The 20,603-nt window shown below is 37.8% G+C and overlaps 1 protein-coding gene across 2 annotated transcripts in view; it reads right to left on the bottom strand.

The window, feature by feature from the left end:
• Positions 1-8,282, bottom strand: part of PPP2R3A (protein phosphatase 2 regulatory subunit B''alpha) — a 167,547-nt gene extending 159,265 nt beyond the window's left edge. For both annotated transcript variants that reach the window (XM_058732368.1, XM_058732369.1), the window contains exon 1: positions 5,856-8,282. In XM_058732368.1, the coding sequence (XP_058588351.1) occupies positions 5,856-7,841 (1,986 nt within the window). In that variant the 5' untranslated portion in view covers positions 7,842-8,282. The remainder of the gene's footprint in view (positions 1-5,855) is intronic.
• Between the last annotated feature and the right edge of the window lie 12,321 nt (positions 8,283-20,603).

Below are 20,603 nucleotides of genomic sequence, written 5' to 3'. Positions count from 1 at the left end.
AAAAACAGACCCAAGATGACTGTAATAACATCTGCTGGTGGTAATAAAACACAGAATTAAGGTATCATTTATTATGTGAATTACCAAAGCAGTACAGTTTCTAAGTGTTTTTAAAAAAATTATATTACCTTCTATGTCAAAACATGTCCTCAGTAATTCACTAATCCAAAATAATGAAACCCTCTGAGAGCTCAGGCACATCCCCCTTTCCTTCCTCTATAGGGTGTTCTGTTATTCTTGTTCAACTCATTTTTAGGCCCATCTTCACACCTCAGCTATTCTAGAACCTACAGGGTTGTTTCCTGTCAGTTAAAGGCTTTGTGAAGAAAGCATGTATTAAACCTTCATTTGCCAGTCAATGATATCAATAATTTAACAGTGAGAAAGAGATGAAAAGGAAACTGTTTTAAGTGGGAAAAGTCAGAGACGGATCATGACTAGGGAGGAAAGGGGAGAAACGCTATGTAGACCAAAACACACGATGAGAACACATGATGAAGAATTTTGAAACTCTGGGCTTATTTTGCTATTTCTACTGGTATACTATCTGACTATCATCGATAATTAGTTTTTGTTAATGGTATTTAATGATGTTTTCAAGATTTCCAATGCCTTTAACAAAATATCACATCAAGAATGATATGGTGGAGGGGCGCCTGGGTGGCGCAGTCGGTTAAGCGTCCGACTTCAGCCAGGTCACGATCTCGCGGTCCGTGAGTTCGAGCCCCGCGTCAGGCTCTGGGCTGATGGCTCGGAGCCTGGAGCCTGTTTCCAATTCTGTGTCTCCCTCTCTCTCTGCCCCTCCCCCGTTCATGCTCTGTCTCTCTCTGTCCCAAAAATAAATAAAAAAACGTTGAAAAAAAAAAAAAAAAAAAAAAAAGAATGATATGGTGGAAATAGTATCTCTTAAATTTTCATGTATATATTAAATGTGAATATCTGGGGATCTTGTTAAAATACATATTGATTCACTAAAAAAGAAATCTTTTGATCTATCAAATAATATCTAGATGAGAAGTCAGCAAACTTTTTCTATGAATGTCCAGATAGTAGACATTTCAAGCTTTAAGGTCTCTAACTACTTAACTTAGTAGGTGGAGGAGAAAGGCAGTCAGATCATCTGTAAACAAATGGGTGTGGCTGTGTTCCAATAAAACTATTTACAAACATAGGCCGTAGGTCAGATTTAGCCCTTGGACCACAGATTGCTGACTGCTGATCTAGACCAGTATCTAGATACCTCTTTATCAATCCCTCAGTATCATATTAGTATTTTCTATTTGATTATCTCTCCCAATACAGGTTTGAATTAGATTTCTGGACAAAAAAATACTTAGACAATAAATACTGCTTCCTCTTGAGAAATTATTTTGAAACACATGTTAAAATACTAATGACCTATAATATTATCAAGTCAATCTTTCTTCTCAGGGATAGTCACCAATGCACCTCCTATATGCCCCATTACATAAAGCTTTTAATTGAAATGTTTTGAATTGGTAAATTTTTGCTGTCAAAAGTTAAAAAAAAAATAAGAGCCTAATTTAACATTTTTTACTCTTAAAAAAAAAAGTTTTATTCTTTTTTTTTTTTTTTTTTTTAACGTTTTTTATTTATTTTTGGGACAGAGAGAGACAGAGCATGAACGGGGAAGGGGCAGAGAGAGAGGGAGACACAGAATCGGAAACAGGCTCCAGGCTCCGAGCCATCAACCCAGAGCCTGACGCGGGGCTCGAACTCACGGACCGCGAGATCGTGACCTGGCTGAAGTCGGACGCTTAACCGACTGCGCCACCCAGGCGCCCCAAAAAAGTTTTATTCTTTAAAAAAATACCGTGGGACTCCTCTACTTAAAAGCCTTCTTGGGGCATTGGGTGGCTCAATCAGTTAGGCAACTAACTCTTGATTTTGGCCCAGGTCACGATCATGGTTCGTGAGACTGAGACCCATGTCTAAATATCCACTGCACTCTCAGCGGGGAGCCTGCTTGGAATTCTCTCTCCCCCTCTCTCTGCCCCTCCCCTGCTTGTGCTCTCTCACAAAACAAATAAACATTAAAAAAAAAAAGCCTTCTTGGAGTGGCTCTGGGTGGCTCACTCAGTTGAGCATCCGACTTCAGCTCAGGTCATGATCTCACACTCCGTGAGTTCAAGCCCCACGTCGGGCTCTGTGCTGACAGCTCAGAGCCTGAAGCCTGCTTCAGATTCTGTGTCTCCCCCTCTCTCTGCCCCTCCCCTGCTCATGCTCTGTCTCTGTCTCAAAAATAAATTAAAAAAAAAAAATTAAAAACATAACAAAAACAAAAGCCTTCTTTAGCTCCCCACTCTAAGAGTTTAGCATAGCACATAGGTCATTCATAAGTTGGCCCCAACCTACCTCACTGATTTTATTTCCTATTACTGTTTGTTCATGCTCTTCAAGAATAAAAAACATGACAAATAACACTGTAAAAACTTACAAGAGATAAAACACTAACTTCAGGGTAGTGGTTATTTCTGGAACGGGATGTGGAAACTAGGGAGGGGACCTCTAGGATTTCAACTATATCTGGGATGATTTTTGTTTTAAACAATGATGATGATAATAATGCAAATATTAATAAAGATCTGAAGCAAATATGTTAAATGTTAAGATTTGACAAAATAAGTGATAATAAGGAGTGTTTTTTCTATCATTCACTATACTTTTCTATTTGTTTAAAATAGGCATTGACAGGGGTGCCTGGGTGGCTCGGATGAGCGTCCGACTTCGGCTCAGAGTGTGATCTAGCAGCTCCTGGGTTCGAGCCCTGCATCAGGCTCTGTGCTGACAGCTCAAAGCCTGGAACCTGCTTTGGATTCTGTGCCTCCCTCTCTCTCTGCCCTTCCCCTGCTCTCGCTTTCTCTCTCTCCCTCTCAAAAATAAACATTAAATTAAAATAAATAAAATGAAATAAAATAAAATAAAATAGGCATTGACAACATACACTCTTGTGGGCCAAATCTGGCCCACTCCCTGTCTTTTAAGGCTTAGGGCTAAGAACAGTTTTACATTATTAAAAAAAACAAAGAAGTCTAAGTGACAGAAGCCTTGTGACCTACAAAGCCTTAGATATTTACATCTGACCCTTTGTAGAAAATATTTACCAACCCTGGTTTAAAATAATTCATAAGAGCCACCTGGGTGGCTCAGTTGGTTGAGCATCCGACTCTTGATTTCAGCTGGGATCATGATCCTGAGTTTGAACCCTGCATCAGGCTCTGTGCTGAGCATGGAGCCTGCTTAGGATTCTCTCTAAAATAATAATAACAACAACAATAGTAATAATAATTATTATAATTAAAATACTGGTCATTTCAATTGAAACGTGCAAATTATTATTATTCATAGGAAGCAAAGAAAGATTTAAAAAAAAGAGAACAAGTAGGAAGGCATCTGAGTCAAGGAAGAATGGTTTTATTTTCTTGCGTTAAGTATCTTCAGGAGTTAAACATTTTATATCACCTTTCTCTTTAAATTAGCTTTTTATGAATTACTTTTTCAACTTTTATCAAGAAATTTCATCAAATTTTATTCTGTCTTATGGTAATGGGACTTATTTAAAAGAGTGATGGGAGACTCTTAATAAGATTTGATCTTAGTCCATACTTGTTCAAAAATTGGAAAGCTCATTTAGAGCCCAGTGTGGGATTTTTAGTTAGGTGTGCTTAGATTGGGAGGGTCAGAGGGGACCTGCTCATGAGCTGTCAGCCAGGAACATAGGAAAGGTATTACATGGGACTTATTCTTGGCCTCAGGTTCACATTTTCTACTTTCTTTTCAGATAATTTTTTCTTTTCTCACAGAAGATAATGGGGGAGAAGGGTTAAATAAAATTCAAAACACTGTATTAAGGTAAGTTTCTGGTTATAATGGTTGTGAGATGTTGGAATAGGTCAGTGGAGAAGGTGAATTATTATTATTATTTTTTTTTAATGAGCAGACAGGTTACTGAGAGGGAAACAGTGAGATAATATATCTAAATATCTTAGCATGCCTTAGCTTACAAGAACTGTTAGCTCTTATATTATTACCATTTTGAGATTTCTATATAGGTATTCTCTTTTCTTTATAAAATATTAAGCAAATCACTATTGCCTATGTACATTGAAAGCATTTTCCTCTTATTTTTGTAACTAATTTCCAGTTTCTCCTCCCAGCATAGACCAACTTCACTAAAGATATTACCAGTTGTAAATCAATGAATGAGGAGACTCACAGATTTCACAGAAATGCTCAGTGAATGAGAATATCTAGACCCAAATCATCATTTCATAACCTTAAGTATGTACGTATAGCTTTAAATTTTAGTGTCGCTGATAACTACAAATGTGCATAGCACAGCCACAAAATAAATACAATGTAAAAATTATTCATCTGATCACAATATTTTTTCCTACTTAAATGAAAATATTAATGAGAATGTTAAAATTAACATTAACTTTTTAACTTGGTCATATATATGCCACCTCTAATATCCAATTATTCTTTTTTAAATTTACTATAAAGACACACAAAATGGCATAAAAATAATATAAAAAAGTACTAATGATCCACCACCAGATTATGAAATTACTAACACTACTGAGGTCCCCTGGACATCCTTCCTCAGTTCCATCTCTCTTCTTTCCCCAGAGATTAATTTAATCATTGTTCTGAACATTGTATTTGGTGTGTCCAAGTTATTTCTTCATAGTTTTTGTACAATGACATAACCTCTAAATAATTCACATCATTATTTTACAATTTATTTTGTTAATTTGGATATATGTGCCATATGTCATACATTCACGTGGTAGAGACAATGCTCACTAGGTATATTCTATATGCTTCCCTGTGTTTCTTAGCTTTTGGGCTGAAATCACTGGACTGTGAGTGGATGGGAAGTGTGTCACATGTGGGAATAAGGCAGTAAAAAGCAACATCTCTTTCTTCCCCATCCTCTGTGAACTTATAAGTCATGTATTCCAGATGGGACAATGGGGCAGCTATAGGAACACAGAGCATCTATCACCCTGGGTCCCTGAGTGAGGTGGAGCAGAACCTACTGCCAACCCATGTTAGACATAGAAAACGAACAAGAAATAACTGTTGTGCTAAGACATACACACATACACCCAAGGGGGAAGGTAACTGCCTTTCAGGAATTATTAAAGCTATACTATCAGTAGCAGGGTAGATTCAAAGCCTTTTGAAAACACTACTATCCTGTGACCCTAGAATGGTATTTATTCCCACTTGCATGAAGAAGCAAATCTCATACACTCTAGTCTTTACCTTCTCTGAAGACCCTATTTTACTAACAACATTTTCAGACAAGGGCCTACATGTTCATGAACTGTTTCCGGTATGTCAGTTTCATTTTCTCAACTAGATGTTAAAGTCTTTAAGGAATCATGTCCTCCCTTTTTTTGGTACCCCACACTGCACTTTATAGTCTACACATGCATATATTGATGCATGGCTGACTGGAAGTATAAGGATTAATATTAAATGCCTAATTTGTGTAAGGCACCTTGCTTGTATTTCACCTAAGTTATCTTGATCCTTATTATTTCCATTACATAGATGAGGATATTAAGGCTAAGTAACTTTCCTTTGGTCACAGAGCTAGAGAGATGAAAGGTGTGAGGAGGGCAATTGAAATGTCTGCCTAACTCTAAAGCCTTGCTTTTTAGTTCTTTTTTTAATGAACTGAATGAGACCATGCCTAGCGTAAGGCAGGAACTTTAGTAGAATATGAAATGGTTAACACAAATAGCATTTATTCACAAGTTCTGCACACATTAAAACATTTCCATGGATACTTGTCAGGACTCCAGATTGTTGGATCTTACCTTGATCACCTCTGGGGTCTGCTGAATCAAAACCACTGAAGTACTTTCTTTAGCTTTATCACCAACAGGACTTCTACAGACTGATAAATTGGCCTGGGAGGAAGTGGTCAAGGTTTCCTGTAGAATCTGCATCATTTCCTTTTCTTGTGATAGGCTACCTCTGCCCGATTTGCATTCAACTAGTTCTTGAGCAAAGTCTTCAATGCTTTCTAGAATTCGTAGTAAGAGGACTCGATCCTCCTCCTCTATTTTGTGTCCATTGGTTTCAATAATCCTTGTTAGACAGGAAGGCGAGACTTTCTCGGTGGCTGCAGAGACTTTAGATTTAGGTTCAAGCTCTATAGGAAGCTGACTAGTTAATGGACTAGGACTACTTAGAGAGTTAGAGCTTTTACCTTTGGCAAGTGGCTCTCTTAGAGAGGTCTCCATTTTCTGTGAAAATGATTCCAAATCCATTAACAATTTATCTATCTCCTCCTGGCTGTTAAGATTCATAAAATCTCTGTGGCCTCCCTCTTCAACTTTAGGAACTTTTGATTTAAAATCCTCCTCAGGTAGATTAACAACTGGCTTCTCAAATACCTTACCACTTTCATTTCGCACAGAGGCAGGACATTTTTTAAGATGAGTAACACGGTTTGAAAATTCTGCTTTATCTTCATTTAACAATTGACCAGGTCCATTCTCTGCCCTTTGTCCTTTATCTGATGCTTTCTTTCCATCAGACTCTTCTTCAATATAAAGGGTTTCCATTAGGTCACTAGAAGAAACATTTTCTAAAGGGTTCATGGTTAATGACTGTGATTGAAGCTGGGTATCTTTTAGGGTTCTGGGATCATTTACTTCAGAGTTATATAAGGGATTTGTAGAGTTATTTGGAATGGAACTTACAGCGTCTGTTTTCCTAGAACTGTGTTTGTCATCTTGCAGTTCTATAGTTTGAAACTGTCCAGAGTCAGGGGCTGAGAGCTGGACAACATCTTCATATTTAGGGGGTTGTTCAGTGCCAAATACTGGGGAAAAGGGAGTCAGTTGTAAACTGGGCATATTACTGACGAGTTCTGTTAAATCTATAACATCATTATTCCCAGGCTGCATGAATTCAAATGGTAGCTTTTTCAGATAGGATGCTAACCTGGTCATTACATTCATATAGACAGTTTCAGAGCTAGAAATTGCATCATTACCATTTCCTTCATTGATGCTACTCCCTGACTTTTTCTTTATGCATTGTTTTATGATATCTGTGCATTTTTTCAAATCCTCAGAGCATTTCAGCAAGATGTCCAAGCACATCTTTATGTCTGTTCCAGAAGAAAAATTATCTATTTTATGTTTTTCCAAAATCTGAGTAACCAGGTCTTCTTCAGAGAAGTTGTGAAGAAGCACTGATGTCAAGTTTGCATCAAGTGAGTTTCTATGGGACAAAGATTTTTCCTCAACTGAGGAACTCCGGAGTAAACCAAAGGATGGGGAGTTCCCATCATTGTTATAATGGCCACAGAGCAAGTCAAAATCAACTGACCTCCTATTAAATGAGTCAGACTTAACTTTTCTTCCCTTTTTGTAAGCTGCATGGTTAGAGTTTTTGAGCTTTTCAAAGGAAAATTCTTTTATTTTCCCGCTAGCAAAACTGATTGCTTCTCCTGCAATGTCTTTTAAGTTACAGGTGTTCTGAAATGTAGATCCTTTCTTGACCCTGGGTATGCCTGTTAGGGCCTGCTGGTGATAGTCACCCTCAGCTGAGGAAAACCCATTTTCGTGGGGTAGAAACATAGAGTTCAGATCTGCATCTTTGAACTGAGACACAGGGATGTGCAAGAGGTCTGCACAAACACTATGATGTACCACAATGCAATCAACTCCATGTGTAAAGGTGTGGCAGGTTCCAGTGCAATAATGTATAGCTTGCTCAAAACGTCGGTCTATCACCACACTGCTGTAGTGGTTCACAGTACTGACTACAAGTCTGTAAGTTGCTGCCATAATATCGAATCCACTCAGTGATGGGAGTTGGAATTTTCTAGAACTTATTTCAAGTAAATCCTCTTAACTTACACTCAGGTGAAAATATACTTGATGACAATGTTCAGTGGTTTCTTGCAAATAAAATGACCTTTCCCACAAAGAAAAAAACATCTAAATTTGAGGTTTGGTAACTGTCAGGATACAGTAGCTACTGCACATATGTGCTTGTATTATTAGCAAGTCTAATAATTTAATAATTGTGTTCTTTAGTTTTATTTAGTAATCTCATAATACTGTAAGTTTATAAAATCGTCTTTTAGTTCTTCAGCAGTTCTATGATGCAGAAACTTATTGTCATAAATTTACTGTCATAAATCTTAGTTGGAAGTACAGAAGTATTGTGATAACTCATTCCTCCAAAGATTTAAATGATCCATTTTTTTTTTGTGAGTGACAAACCTAAAAAAAAAAAAAAGAATTTTAAAAATACGATTTCTTAATACTGAGAGTTCTTTTATTTCCTCTTTTGCCCCCCCACTGCAGTTAATCACCAAGCCTTATTCTTTGCCATATCACTGCTTATCTTTGATTCATGTCTTTGTTTCATCACACCCTGTACTCCTTACTATGAGTATTACTACCTCAACTCTGCCTTGTTACAACTGCCTTCCAGTTGATATTTCTTACCCCACCCTCCTTGCCACCTTACACAACACCAAAAAGCTTAGATTTAGATGGCTTTTTTATCCCTCACTGTTCAAGAATTCACACTGCTGATCTCCATCATGCATCCTACACATCCTAAATAAGTCTTGACTTATTTTCAAGACTTTCAACATCTGTTCCCATCCACCTATAACTTTATTTTCTGCTATGGCCCTGAACCAACCTTTTGCTTCCATCAACCTAATCTTCTCAAAGACTGCCAACACACAGTGCTTGTCCTTGATTCTATAACTTCCTCTATACTTGGAAATTATTCTTTCATCATCTTCCCTTTTCTTACCACCTAAGAAAGAAACAGCCTTCATTACTGCTCTTGATCCTATCCTCTCAGACCCTGCCACATGCAGATCTCTTATTACCAAATGGACAGAGTTTACTTAATCATCCTGACAAAAAAAAAAAAAAAAAGGCTTTTAAACCATGCTGTGGATACTTTCTAAAAAGGTTCAATTTACTTGCTCAATAAATACTGAGTGCCTAGGGTGCCTGGGTGGCTCAGTGGGTTGAGTGACTGACTTCAGCTCAGGTCACGATCTCACGGTTGGTGAGATCAACCCTGTGTTGGGCTGTGCGTTGACAGCATGGAGCCTGCTTCAGATTCTCTCTCTCTCTCTCTCTCTCTCTCTCGGGCTGTGCGTTGACAACATGGAGCCTGCTTCAGATTTTCTCTCTCTCTCTCTCTCTCTCTCTTGGGCTGTGCGTTGACAGCATGGAGCTTGCTTCAGATTCATTCTCTCTCTCTCTCTCTCTCTCTGCCGCTTCCCTGCTCATTTTCTCTCTCAAAAATAAACAACATAAAAATAAATATATACGTACATACTGAGTGCCTACTATATGCCAGGCACTTGTTAAGTGCTAGGGATACAGCAGTGAATCAAATAAAGTCCCTATTCTTATGGAGTTAATAATCTAGTTGGAAAAAGAAAAACAACATGTATGTAAACATGTAACTTAAACATGGTGACATGTGCTATTGAGAAAAATGAAGCAGGACAGGGGTTCAGAAAGAATGAGAAGGGTTATAATGCGCAGTCAGGGAAGACCTCACTGACATCTGAACCAAGACCTGAAAGAAAAGAGAGAACACACTGAGGAGGCATTTTGGGCTAAATCATCTCAGACAGAGTTAACTATAGGTGCAAAGGCCCTGAGGTGAGAGTATGCTTGATTTACTAAAAGAATGACAAGGAGGCTAAAGTGACTTGGACGGAGAATGCAAGTGAAGTAGTGTGGAAGGTAAGGTCAGAAAGGAAAGGTGGGAGTCTAAATCATGCAGAATATGTAGATTCTTATGATGAATTTGGCTTTATCCTGAGCAAGCTGGGAAACAACTGATGGCTACTGAGCAGAGGAATTACATGATCAGACTTACATTTTAAATTGGTAATTTTGGCTGCTATATTCAGAAGAAACTGTGAAGGAGCAAGACAAACAGCAGAGAAACAAATTAGAGGCTACTGCAATAAACTGGGCAAGAAGGCTTGGGGGCTTGGAGCAGGAGAGTAATAGTGGAGAAGTTTAGATGCTGTATCTATATCAAAGGTAGAGCCAAATAGGATTTGCAAAGGATGGATGTGCAGTATTACGAAACCAAGAATAATGCAGTGAAGCAATGATAGTAAGGAGATGATGATGGAAATGAAGGACAGCATCAATTTCACTACATCATCAAAAGCAGTGGCATTTTAACAATGACAATCTTTATCCACTTAATGAGAAAAAGAACTTTAATTTCATTTTTATTTCTTCAATCCTAGAAAACTCTTTTTTGCTTATTACATTTCTTCTTTGGTAAATTGTCTCTTCCTATCTTTTGGTCATTTAGGTATTAGAGACTTAGTGAATACACATACAATTAACTTATGAAGAACCTTTTATTTTGTTGAATTCTTATGCTAGAGTACATTTCCTGGCTCTCTGGATTCAATGATTACTCTGTTTTTACACCAGTCCTATCCTATTGTAATTACGGTTGTTTTAAGTTTTACTGTTTTTGCTTCCCATATCCCTAATTATGATTTTTTTAATTTTATTTATTTATTTATTGAAGGGGGTGAGGGGCAGAGAGAGAGGGAGAGAAGTAGGCTCCACACTGTCAGCATGGAACCTAATGCAGGGCTCAAACTCACGAACCATGAGTTCATGAAATCAAGAGTCAAAATCAAGACTCAGATGCTTAAGCAACTGAGCCACTTAGGTGCCCCACTGTCTTTTTTATACTCCAAATATTCTTTGATGGTCTTCCAGATGTATTTTTTGAGTTGTCAAGTTTTAAGAAAAAATGCTATTGAAATTTCATTACAATTGCAATAAACTTATGAATTATTTTGAAGAAACACTGACATCACTATTAATATTCAGATTTTCTACCCAGGAAGATCTAAATCTTAATTCCAATATTCCTTTAGTTCTGTCTTTGTGGTTTTCCTCAGGTGTGTCACCCCCCCACGCCCATCTCATTCTTACCCTTCAGTGTCTTAACTTTGTTGCTACGTGAATAGATCTTCAGTTACTGCGTTTTCCTCTACTTCCTTGCCTTCCAATCTGAGATGGTGGCTTATATAAAACTATAGAACTAGATCTCATGAAGGATGAAGCTGAAGCAGAAAGAAGTTCCATAGTAAAGGAAGTGGCCAGTAATTCTTAACTGAAAATGCAAAGAAGCCAAGAGGTGTTTTGGGACAAAATACTAGAACATGGCAATAGAAGGAATTACCTTTCCGAGAGATGCACAAAAGAGGGGGAAGAAATAACACCAAACGTGAAAACCTATTCATCTTTTAGAAATCCAAAATTTTTCAAGAGCTTTTGGGTAATGATAAGGGATGAAAGGAAAGGAAAACAAGGGATATTACTAATAAAGTATATTTGGATAATTATGTAAGAGATATTAGGACTATATCCTAATACAGCTGATAATATAGGTGATAAAACTGGTTCAGAGGCAAAATACATGAGTGTTAGAAAATTTAAATATCCAGAAACCTATGAATATGTGATAAATTCCTAAATTAACATAAAGACTATTTCTCTGAAATTTGAGAAATTAAAAAAGTATTTCTCTAACCTTTGATATAACCAAAACAACCAGTTGATAAGGTAACATGACAGAAAACACAAGTATTCATGTGTATATACCACATGAATTTGAAATAGTTAAGGAAGAGAGAACACTGGCTTAAGACAGACATGTGCTTTTAGACCAGCATTGCCCAATAAAACATTCTGTGTTGATGGAAATATTCTTTATCTGTTCTGATGTAAATCCCATTAGCCACATGGAGTTATTGGGCACTTTAAATGTGGCTAGTGTAACTGAAGAGCTGAATTTTAATTTTATTAAAAAATTTTTAATTTTGAAATTATTTTAGACTCACATAGAAGTAGCCACCATATTATACAGAATAGGAATGTAGCTTTCAGAGATTCTAAGACTTTAAAAGAAAAGCATGACAAAAACAGACACAAAGACCAATGGAATAGAATAGACACTCCAGAACTGGACCCACAAAAGTATGGTCAACTCATCTTTGACAAAGCAGGAAAGAACATCCAACGGAAAAAAGACAGTCTCTTTAACAAATGGTGCTGGGAGAAATGGACAGCAACATTCATAAGAATGAAACTAGATCACTTTCTGACACCACTCACAAAAATAAACTCAAAATGGATACAGGACCTGAATGTGAGACAGGAAACCATCAAAACCCTAGAGGACAAAGCAGGAAAAAACCTCTCTGACCTCAGCTGCAGCAATTTCTTACTTGACATATCTCCAAAGGCAAGGGAATTAAAAGCAAAAATGAACTACTGGGACCTCATGAAGATAAAAAGCTTCTGCACTGCAAAGGAAACAATCAACAAAACTAAAAGGTAACCAACGGAATGGGAAAAGATATTTGCAAATGACATAGGGCTAGTATCCAAAAATCTATAGTATCCAAATAGTATCCAAAATCTATAAAGAACTCACCAAACTCCACACTCAAAAAACAAATAATCCAGTGAAGAAATGGGCAGAAAACATGAATAGACACTTCTCTAAAGAAGATATCCAGATGGCCAACAGGCATGTGAAAAGATGCTCAACGTCACTCCTTATCAGGGAAATACAAATCAAAACCACACTCAGATATCACCTCATGCCAGTCAGAGTGGCCAAAATGAACAAATCAGGAGACTATAGATGCTGGAGAGGATGTGGAGAAACGGGAACCCTCTTGCACTGTTGGTGGGAATGCAAACTGGTGCAGCTGCTCTGGAAATCAGTGTGGAGGTTCCTCAAAAAATTAAAAATAGATCTACCCTGTGACCCAGCAATAGCACTGCTAGGAATTTACCTAAGGGACACAGGAGTGCTGATGCACAGGGGCACTTGTACCCGAATGTTTATAGCAGCACTTCCAACAAGAGCCAAATTATGGAAAGAACCTATATGTCCCTCAACTGATGAATGGATAAAGAAATTGTGGTTTATATACACAATGGAATACTACTTGGCAATGAGAAAGAATGAAATATGGCCTTTTGTAGCAACAAAAGGATGGAACTGGAGAGTGTGATGCTAAGTGAAATAAGTCATACAGAGAAAGACAGATACCATATGTTTTCACTCTTATGTGGATCCTGAGAAACTTTACAGAAGACCATGGGGGAGGGGAAGGAAAAAAAGAAGGGGGACAGAGGGAGCCAAATCATAAGAGACTCTTAAAAACTGAGAATAAACTGAGGGTTGATGGAGGGTGGGGGAGACGGGAAAGTGGGTGATGGGCATTGAGGAGGGCACCTGTTGGGATGAGCACTGGGTATTGTATGAAACCAATTTGACAATAAATTTCATATTAAAAAAATAAAAGAAAAGCATGAAGAAAAAAATATATGGCAAAAAGGAAGATTGATAGGTTTTAAAAATGCAATTTGATGAAGTTGCCATAGATAATTTCACTGAGAAAAAAAGTGGGAAGAAGAGTTAAAGAACTAATTGCAAATTTAGTTCTCTAAGTTAAAGTTTGGAAGGGAAGTAATTGGAAGAGGGAGGAAGCATATAACAAAGCCAAACCCCAAGGGGTGGCACCAATTTGAATGAGAAGTTTACAGTCTAAAATGATTTGAGTTTTTTTTTTTTTTTATATAAAATGCTAAAGAAACCAAGATTACTTCCCTGGTATTTAGTTCAGATCTGTGGGTGTCAAATTCTGCCCTTTTATTCAGACCACGATTAACTGATGCCCAATTGTTCAGGTGGAATCCTAGACATGGAATCTAATCCAACCAGTCTCAATCAGAGAGATCATAATCTTTGTAATTCAGAACCCCCATGCTATCTTATGTCTCTAAGTAAAAGTCAGGCTACATGGGTTTGAATCCCCACCCTGCCACTAACGGCCTTACATAAGCTGGTTAATTTTTGTCAGCTGTTTCACCCTCAAAACAGAGATAATAACAGTACCCATAACATGAGGCCTAAGTGAACATGTCAAATGCTTAGAACAATGCCTAAGACAAAAGAAATGCTCCATCACTGTTAGCTGTTGTTGGTATAGTTAGTTCACTCATCAAACATTTCCTACTCTGAGTCAGGCCCAGAATAATTCATTACAGTGGCCCTGAGTATACTTACTGTTTGAGGGCAATGAGAAAATCAAGCACAGTGGGAATCAGGAGCAATAGGGTTGGGCTTCTGTTTTCCCCCATTTGCTCTCACAATTAATACCTTTTCTTGTTAGAAAAGGTAGAAAATGTTCTTAAGCAAAAAACATAATTACCCATAACACCATTCAGAAATAACCAGTTAATATTTTTATGGATAGATATACCGACATTTTCTTATGAAAATTTATAAATGTGCATTTTGTACAAAAATTTGACAATACTATGTACTTTATTTTTCAACTTTTTTTTTTTGTTTTTTTTTTTATTTATTTTTGGGACAGAGAGAGACAGAGCATGAACGGGGAAGGGGCAGAGAGAGAGGGAGACACAGAATCGGAAACAGGCTCCAGGCTCCGAGCCATCAACCCAGAGCCTGACGCGGGGCTCGAACTCACGGACCGCGAGATCGTGACCTGGTTGAAGTCGGACGCTTAACCGACTGCGCCACCCAGGCGCCCCCTATGTACTTTAAAACTTACTTCAAGTTAGCAATATCTCATGAATATATTCCATGTCAAAACAGATCTAGATCATTTTAATGGATATATAATATTCTACCATATGGATATAATAATTTAGATATCTACCACTGCTATACTTTTGGGTTATTTATTATTTTTTGTCTTAAATAAATAACGACATTCTATACATACACTTTACATAGTTGTCTATTCTTTTTAAAAAAATTTTTTTAGGGGCGCCTGGGTGGCGCAGTTGGTTAAGCGTCCGACTTCAGCTCAGGTCACGATCTCGCGGTCCGTGAGTTCGAGCCCCGCGTCGGGCTCTGGGCTGATGGCTCAGAGCCTGGAGCCTGCTTCCGAGTCTGTGTCTCCCTCTCTCTCTGCCCCTCCCCAGTTCATGCTCTGTCTCTGTCTCAAAAATTAAAAAACATTAAAAAATAAAAAAAAAATAAAAATAAAAAAATAAAAAAAATTTTTTTAAACACTTATTTATTTTTGAGAAACACAGAGAGAGTGCAAGTGGGGGAGGGGCGGAGAGCAAGGGAGAGACACAAAATCCAAAGCAGGCTACAGGCTCTGAGCTTTCAGCACAGAACCCAACCCAGGGCTTGAACTCATGAGCTGTGAGATCATGACCTGCACTGAAGTCAGATGCTTAACTGACTGAGCCACCCAGGTGTCCCCCCTTTTTTTTAATGTTTATTTATTTTTGAGAGAGAGAGAGACAGAGCATGAGCGGGGCAGAGAGAGAGAGAGAGAGAGAGAGAGACAGAATCTGAAGCAGGCTCCAGGCTCTGACCTGCCAGCACAGAGCCTGATGAGGGGCTTGAACCCACAAATTGTGAGATCATGACCTGAGGCAAAGTAGGATGCTTGACCAACTGAACCATCCAGGCACCCCTATTTTCTTAAGATATATTCTAAGTAGCAGAATGCCGAGTCAAAAGCAGTGTTGTGTATGTATGTGTACACATCTTAAAGATTCTTAGATATACAAGGTCAATTTTTCCTCCAGAAAAATGACAAATTAATACTTCCAATATCAGGGTAGGATTGGACCCATTTCCCCATGTTCTCCTTGAGAGACATCACTCTTTAAATCTTTGCTAACTTGACAGATGAAAAAATGGAAGCGCATTGTTTTAAATTGTGCCTGAACACTCTTTTATTTACCTCATAGACATTCTGTATTTTGTGTTCATTTGTGAAGCCTTTCTTTATGCCTTCTTGTCTATTTTGAAAGAGAGCATCCAAATTAGACTGAAGAGTCAGGCAAGACTTCCCAAGTAAGGGAATGATGGACCTAGTTTTGAAGGATCAACGAAAATTAGACAAAAAGGAAAGAAGAATACTCTAGACAAAGGAAAACATATTTGTGAAAGCTCAGAGGCCTAACAGGGCACAGTTGAGTTTGGAACTACAAGTAGTTCCAGCTGATTTCACTGGGGGGGAATGTGCAGACAAGCAAGAGGGGAGGAAACCAGAAGAGCAGCAGGAACTAGACCACAGACTGGTTTGTGTGATAAATTAAGAGCCTGAACTTAATTCTGAAAATCATAAGTAAAAGACCTTTTAGGCTGGGGAGTAACAGGATCAAATTTATATTTTAGAAAGATCATTCTAGCAGCTGAATGGAGACATGGAAATCAATTAGGAAACTATTGTAATAATCCATGCAAGAAGTGGTGAGAACCAAAACCAAGTAGGTGGCAGTAGTTAACAAAGAGGAGGGCAGTGATTAGATAGTCAAAGAAGAAGAGGAATCTTGTGTTTAAGGCTTGGGTTTTAGGGGACTAGTGTTGCTACTCCCAACACAGACTTTTTGCTTTTGTTTTAAGGGAGGGTGACCATAGAAAAATAGAGTGTTTTTCTGAATGTGTTGCGTGAAGAGGTACCTGTGGCATATGTAAGTGGCGAATGTGCTGACATGTGAATAAAAAAATCTGGAGGACAGCAGAAAGAACTGGGTTGGCAATGCAGTCCTGAGAGGTTACTCAGGGTGAGTGCATACAGTGAGAAAAGTTCTGGGCTGAGGACAGAACTGGGATCACTGGCACTTCTGGGTTAAACAGAGGAACAGAATTTTTAGAGGAAACATAAGAAGGAAGAGCCAATAAGTAACACAGAAACCAGGAGAAAGCAGTCTCACGGAGGCTGAAGGAGAGACTCAAAATGGAGGTCACTCGTATTGGATGCTGCTGAGACGTGAAAGCAAAACAAAAATTACCCACTGGATTTGCCAATGTGAAGGTCACTGGTAACCTTAGCAAGTGGGATTTCAAAGAAATTCCAGACTATGGGATAGTCCCAAAGACAATGTATGCACAAGAGTGATAAATACAAACACCTGTCAACATAAGTCCAAAAAACTCTTTCAATAAGTAAAAAGTTCTAAATGATAAGAAAGCATTGTATCATAGTTTTGAATTTTTTCTTTAAAAAAAATGTTTATTTATTTTGGGGGGGTGGTACAGAGAGAGAGGGAGAGATTCCAAGAAAGCTCTGCACTGTCAGCACAGAGCCAGACATAGGGCTTGATTTCATGAACCATGAGATCATGACCTGAGCCAAAATCAAATCAAGGGTTGGATGCTTAACCAACTGAGTCACCCAGGCACCCATGAATGTTTTGTCTTAATAGCACATGAAATGAGTGTTTCAAACAATCTTTGACTCGAAATATACAGCACAATTTTTCAGTCTGAACATCTGTTGTATCGAAAGTAGAGAACAGAATACAGATGTCTCAGGAACTTAGTTAATTATTCTGCATATTTACATTGATTCCACCTCAGGTCTTGCTGTGTCTGTGTGTTGCTCACCCACCTCCCAAGCCTTTTGTCTCTCCTGGTTCTTTAGTACCAACAAACTGCCTAAGTGGTTCATATCCAATTTCAGAGTTCATTCAGCACTTACTATTTCTTCCACTTTAAGTGGTTTACAATTAGTCTCACAAGTACCTTCCAGTGGCTCCATGTATTCCTCCATAGAAAACTGCTATATGGCTATTTCTGATGAAGTGGATTTGTTGTGAAACAAAGGTACAGAAGCTGCAGACAAAAGTTAGGAGGGAGAGAACTGGATTTTGAAAGATAAGAGCTTACAATGAAGAAGGGATTAAACTAGACCTTATATTCAAAAAGGAATTCTATAAAGGCACAGAGATATCAAAAGGCCTTGTGTGTTTGGAGAATTATAATGAGTTTGACATTGCTGAAATTAAAAATGTACAGCACAGATTTTCAGTTTTAAGGTATCCTCTAACTAGTAAGAATAAAAACAGGAATGTAAATTCCATATTCAAAGACCCTGACTCCTGTAACCCCAAATCACTACATTTGAAGATAGAAAACAGAAGCAGGAATGATTAGTAAATGACTTAGCAGAGTAGGGGAGGAAGGCATACTAACGTCAAGCAAACCGATTCACCCTGAACAACACAAAAAAGGTCTAGGTTTAGAAATGGGCTAGGATAGGGGCGCCTGGGTGGCTCCCTTGGTTAAACATTCGACTTTGGCTCAGGTCATGACCTCACGGTTCGTGAGTTTGAGCCCCGGGTCAGGCTCTGTGCTGGCAGCTAGGAGCCTGAAGCCTGCTACGGATTGTTTCCCTCTCTATCTACCCCTCCCCGGCTTGCACTCTGTCTGTCTCTCAAAAATAAACAAACATTAAAAAAAAATTTTAAAAAAAGAAAAAAGAAATGGGCTGCACATAGGGGGACTGTTTGAAAGTCCACAAAGGAATAGACCTTCCCAGTCTCACTCCACAAACTCATAAAATCACCCCTTCACCCTTTTGAAGAGAGAACGTTTATTTGCTGGTGAAAAAAAATTGAACCAGGAAAGCACCAACCTCAGGGGCAGACAGAGAGGATGGTAAAGGACTGGAATTTGAGTAAGTCTACATTCTGAATAAGCCCACTTTCCCCTGCCCAAGTCTAGGTCCCTAGAAACCAGGCTGATTACCTCTACCTCCTATCCACCAATGTGGATTAAAGAATCCTTTACTAGAGATTAGAAATCCCATCTAACCACATCACATTACAGTGAAGTCTACTAATTGACAAATGTTACCCACAGAGAGCTTCCTCTCAGCTTTCTGGAGCCTCACTCTCATTTTAAATCAACTTTACTGATGTGTAATTTACATACAATAAAAATATACATATTAAGTGTACAATAAGATTTAACAAGGACCATGTAACCACTGCCATAAAAAAAGACAAAACATTTACGCCATCCTAAAAGTATCCCTGTGCCAATCATTTCCCCTGATCTGCAGTATCTGACAATCACTGATCTGATTCTAGGTCTTCATACAAATGTAATCATGCAATACACATACTTTTTAGTTTGGTTTCTCTCACTTAACATAATGGTTTTGAGATTCAGGCACGTTACCGCATGCATCAGTTGTATATTCCTTTTTACTGCTTAGTAGATATTTTACTATACGAATGTATCAAAATCTGTCTTCTCTACTCACCAGTTGATGGACATTTGAGTCATTTCTGGTTTGGGTTAGCATGAATTAAAGCTGCTACGAACATTCAAGTAAAGTCTTTGTGGATATACATTCATTTTTTTCTGGGTAATTAACAGTGGAATTACTGAGTCATGACAAGTGCACATTTAATTTAATTTTATTTTTTTTATTTTTAAATTTTTTTAATATATGAAATTTACTGTCAAATTGGTTTCCATACAACACCCAGTGCTCATCCCAAAAGGTGCCCTCCTCAATACCCATAACCCACCCTGCCCTCCCTCCCACCCCCCATCTACCCTCAGTTTGTTCTCAGTTTTTAACAGTCTCTTATGCTTTGGCTCTCTCCCACTCTAACCTCTGCACATTTAATTTTATATAAGCATGTAGAACTGTTTCCCAAAGTGGTTCTACCATTTCACATTTTCATCAGCAATACTTGGGAGCTGTAGTGTCTCTATATCCTTTTGGATACTTATCGGTTACTTTACTTTTATCCATTTTAGTGGATATGAAGTGGTATCTCACTATGGATTTAATTTGCATTTCTCTGGTGACTAATGATATTGAGCATTTTTTCATATGCTTATTAACAATTTAGATATATATTCTTTTATGAAGTGTTTATTCAACTCTTTTAGGTTGTCTTTGATTATTGAGTTCTAGAAGTACATTTGTATATTTTAGCTATGAGTATTATCTTCTGGTCTTTGGCTTTCAGTTTCTTAGCAGAAGCTTTTGAAAAGGAGGTCTTAATCCTACTAATTTCTAATAATCTGATGAATCAATTTCTCTTTTGTAGTTAATAGGTTGAGTTTGAAGATCACCCAGTAGCCATTTGTTCAAAAGACTATCCTGTCCCCACCAAAGCCTATCCCCATGTTGGAGTCTTTGTTGAAAAATAGTCATACAAATAGGTTTATTTCTGGATTCTCTCTCTTGTCTTTATATACTCCAATTCCATTTTGTCTTAATTATTATACTTTGAAAAACCTCACAGATGAACCCCATATCCTAGAAATATTGAAAAAACTAAGAAAAAGCTAGGTATGTCACGAATGCATAAAATATATGTAGATAGTCTACTTTATCATTTACTACCATAAAATATATGCAAATCAATTAAGAAAAGTTAAAATTTATCAAAACATACACAAACACAAACCATACATGGCACCATTCCCAGTCAAGAAAAACATAAACAAAAGTAAAGATGCAATATTAAATCATAACTGCATAAAATTAACTACAGTACATACTGTACTACTGTAATAATTTTGTAGCCATCTCCTGTTGCTATTGCCATGAGCTCAAGTGTTACAAGCATTTACTTGAAAGGCCATACGACACTAATCATCTCTATGAAAGTAGCTCTTCTCTCCAGTAAAATGCGTACTGTAGTAAAAAGTGACTGCTATTAGTAGTTAAGTTTTTGGAGAATCAAAAGTTACACTCA

This window comes from Neofelis nebulosa, chromosome 5, assembly GCF_028018385.1.
Source record: "Neofelis nebulosa isolate mNeoNeb1 chromosome 5, mNeoNeb1.pri, whole genome shotgun sequence".
Classification (NCBI taxonomy): domain Eukaryota; kingdom Metazoa; phylum Chordata; class Mammalia; order Carnivora; family Felidae; genus Neofelis; species Neofelis nebulosa.
Note: the sequence above shows the minus strand (reverse complement) of the source record. Positions and strands in the feature narration are given on the sequence as shown.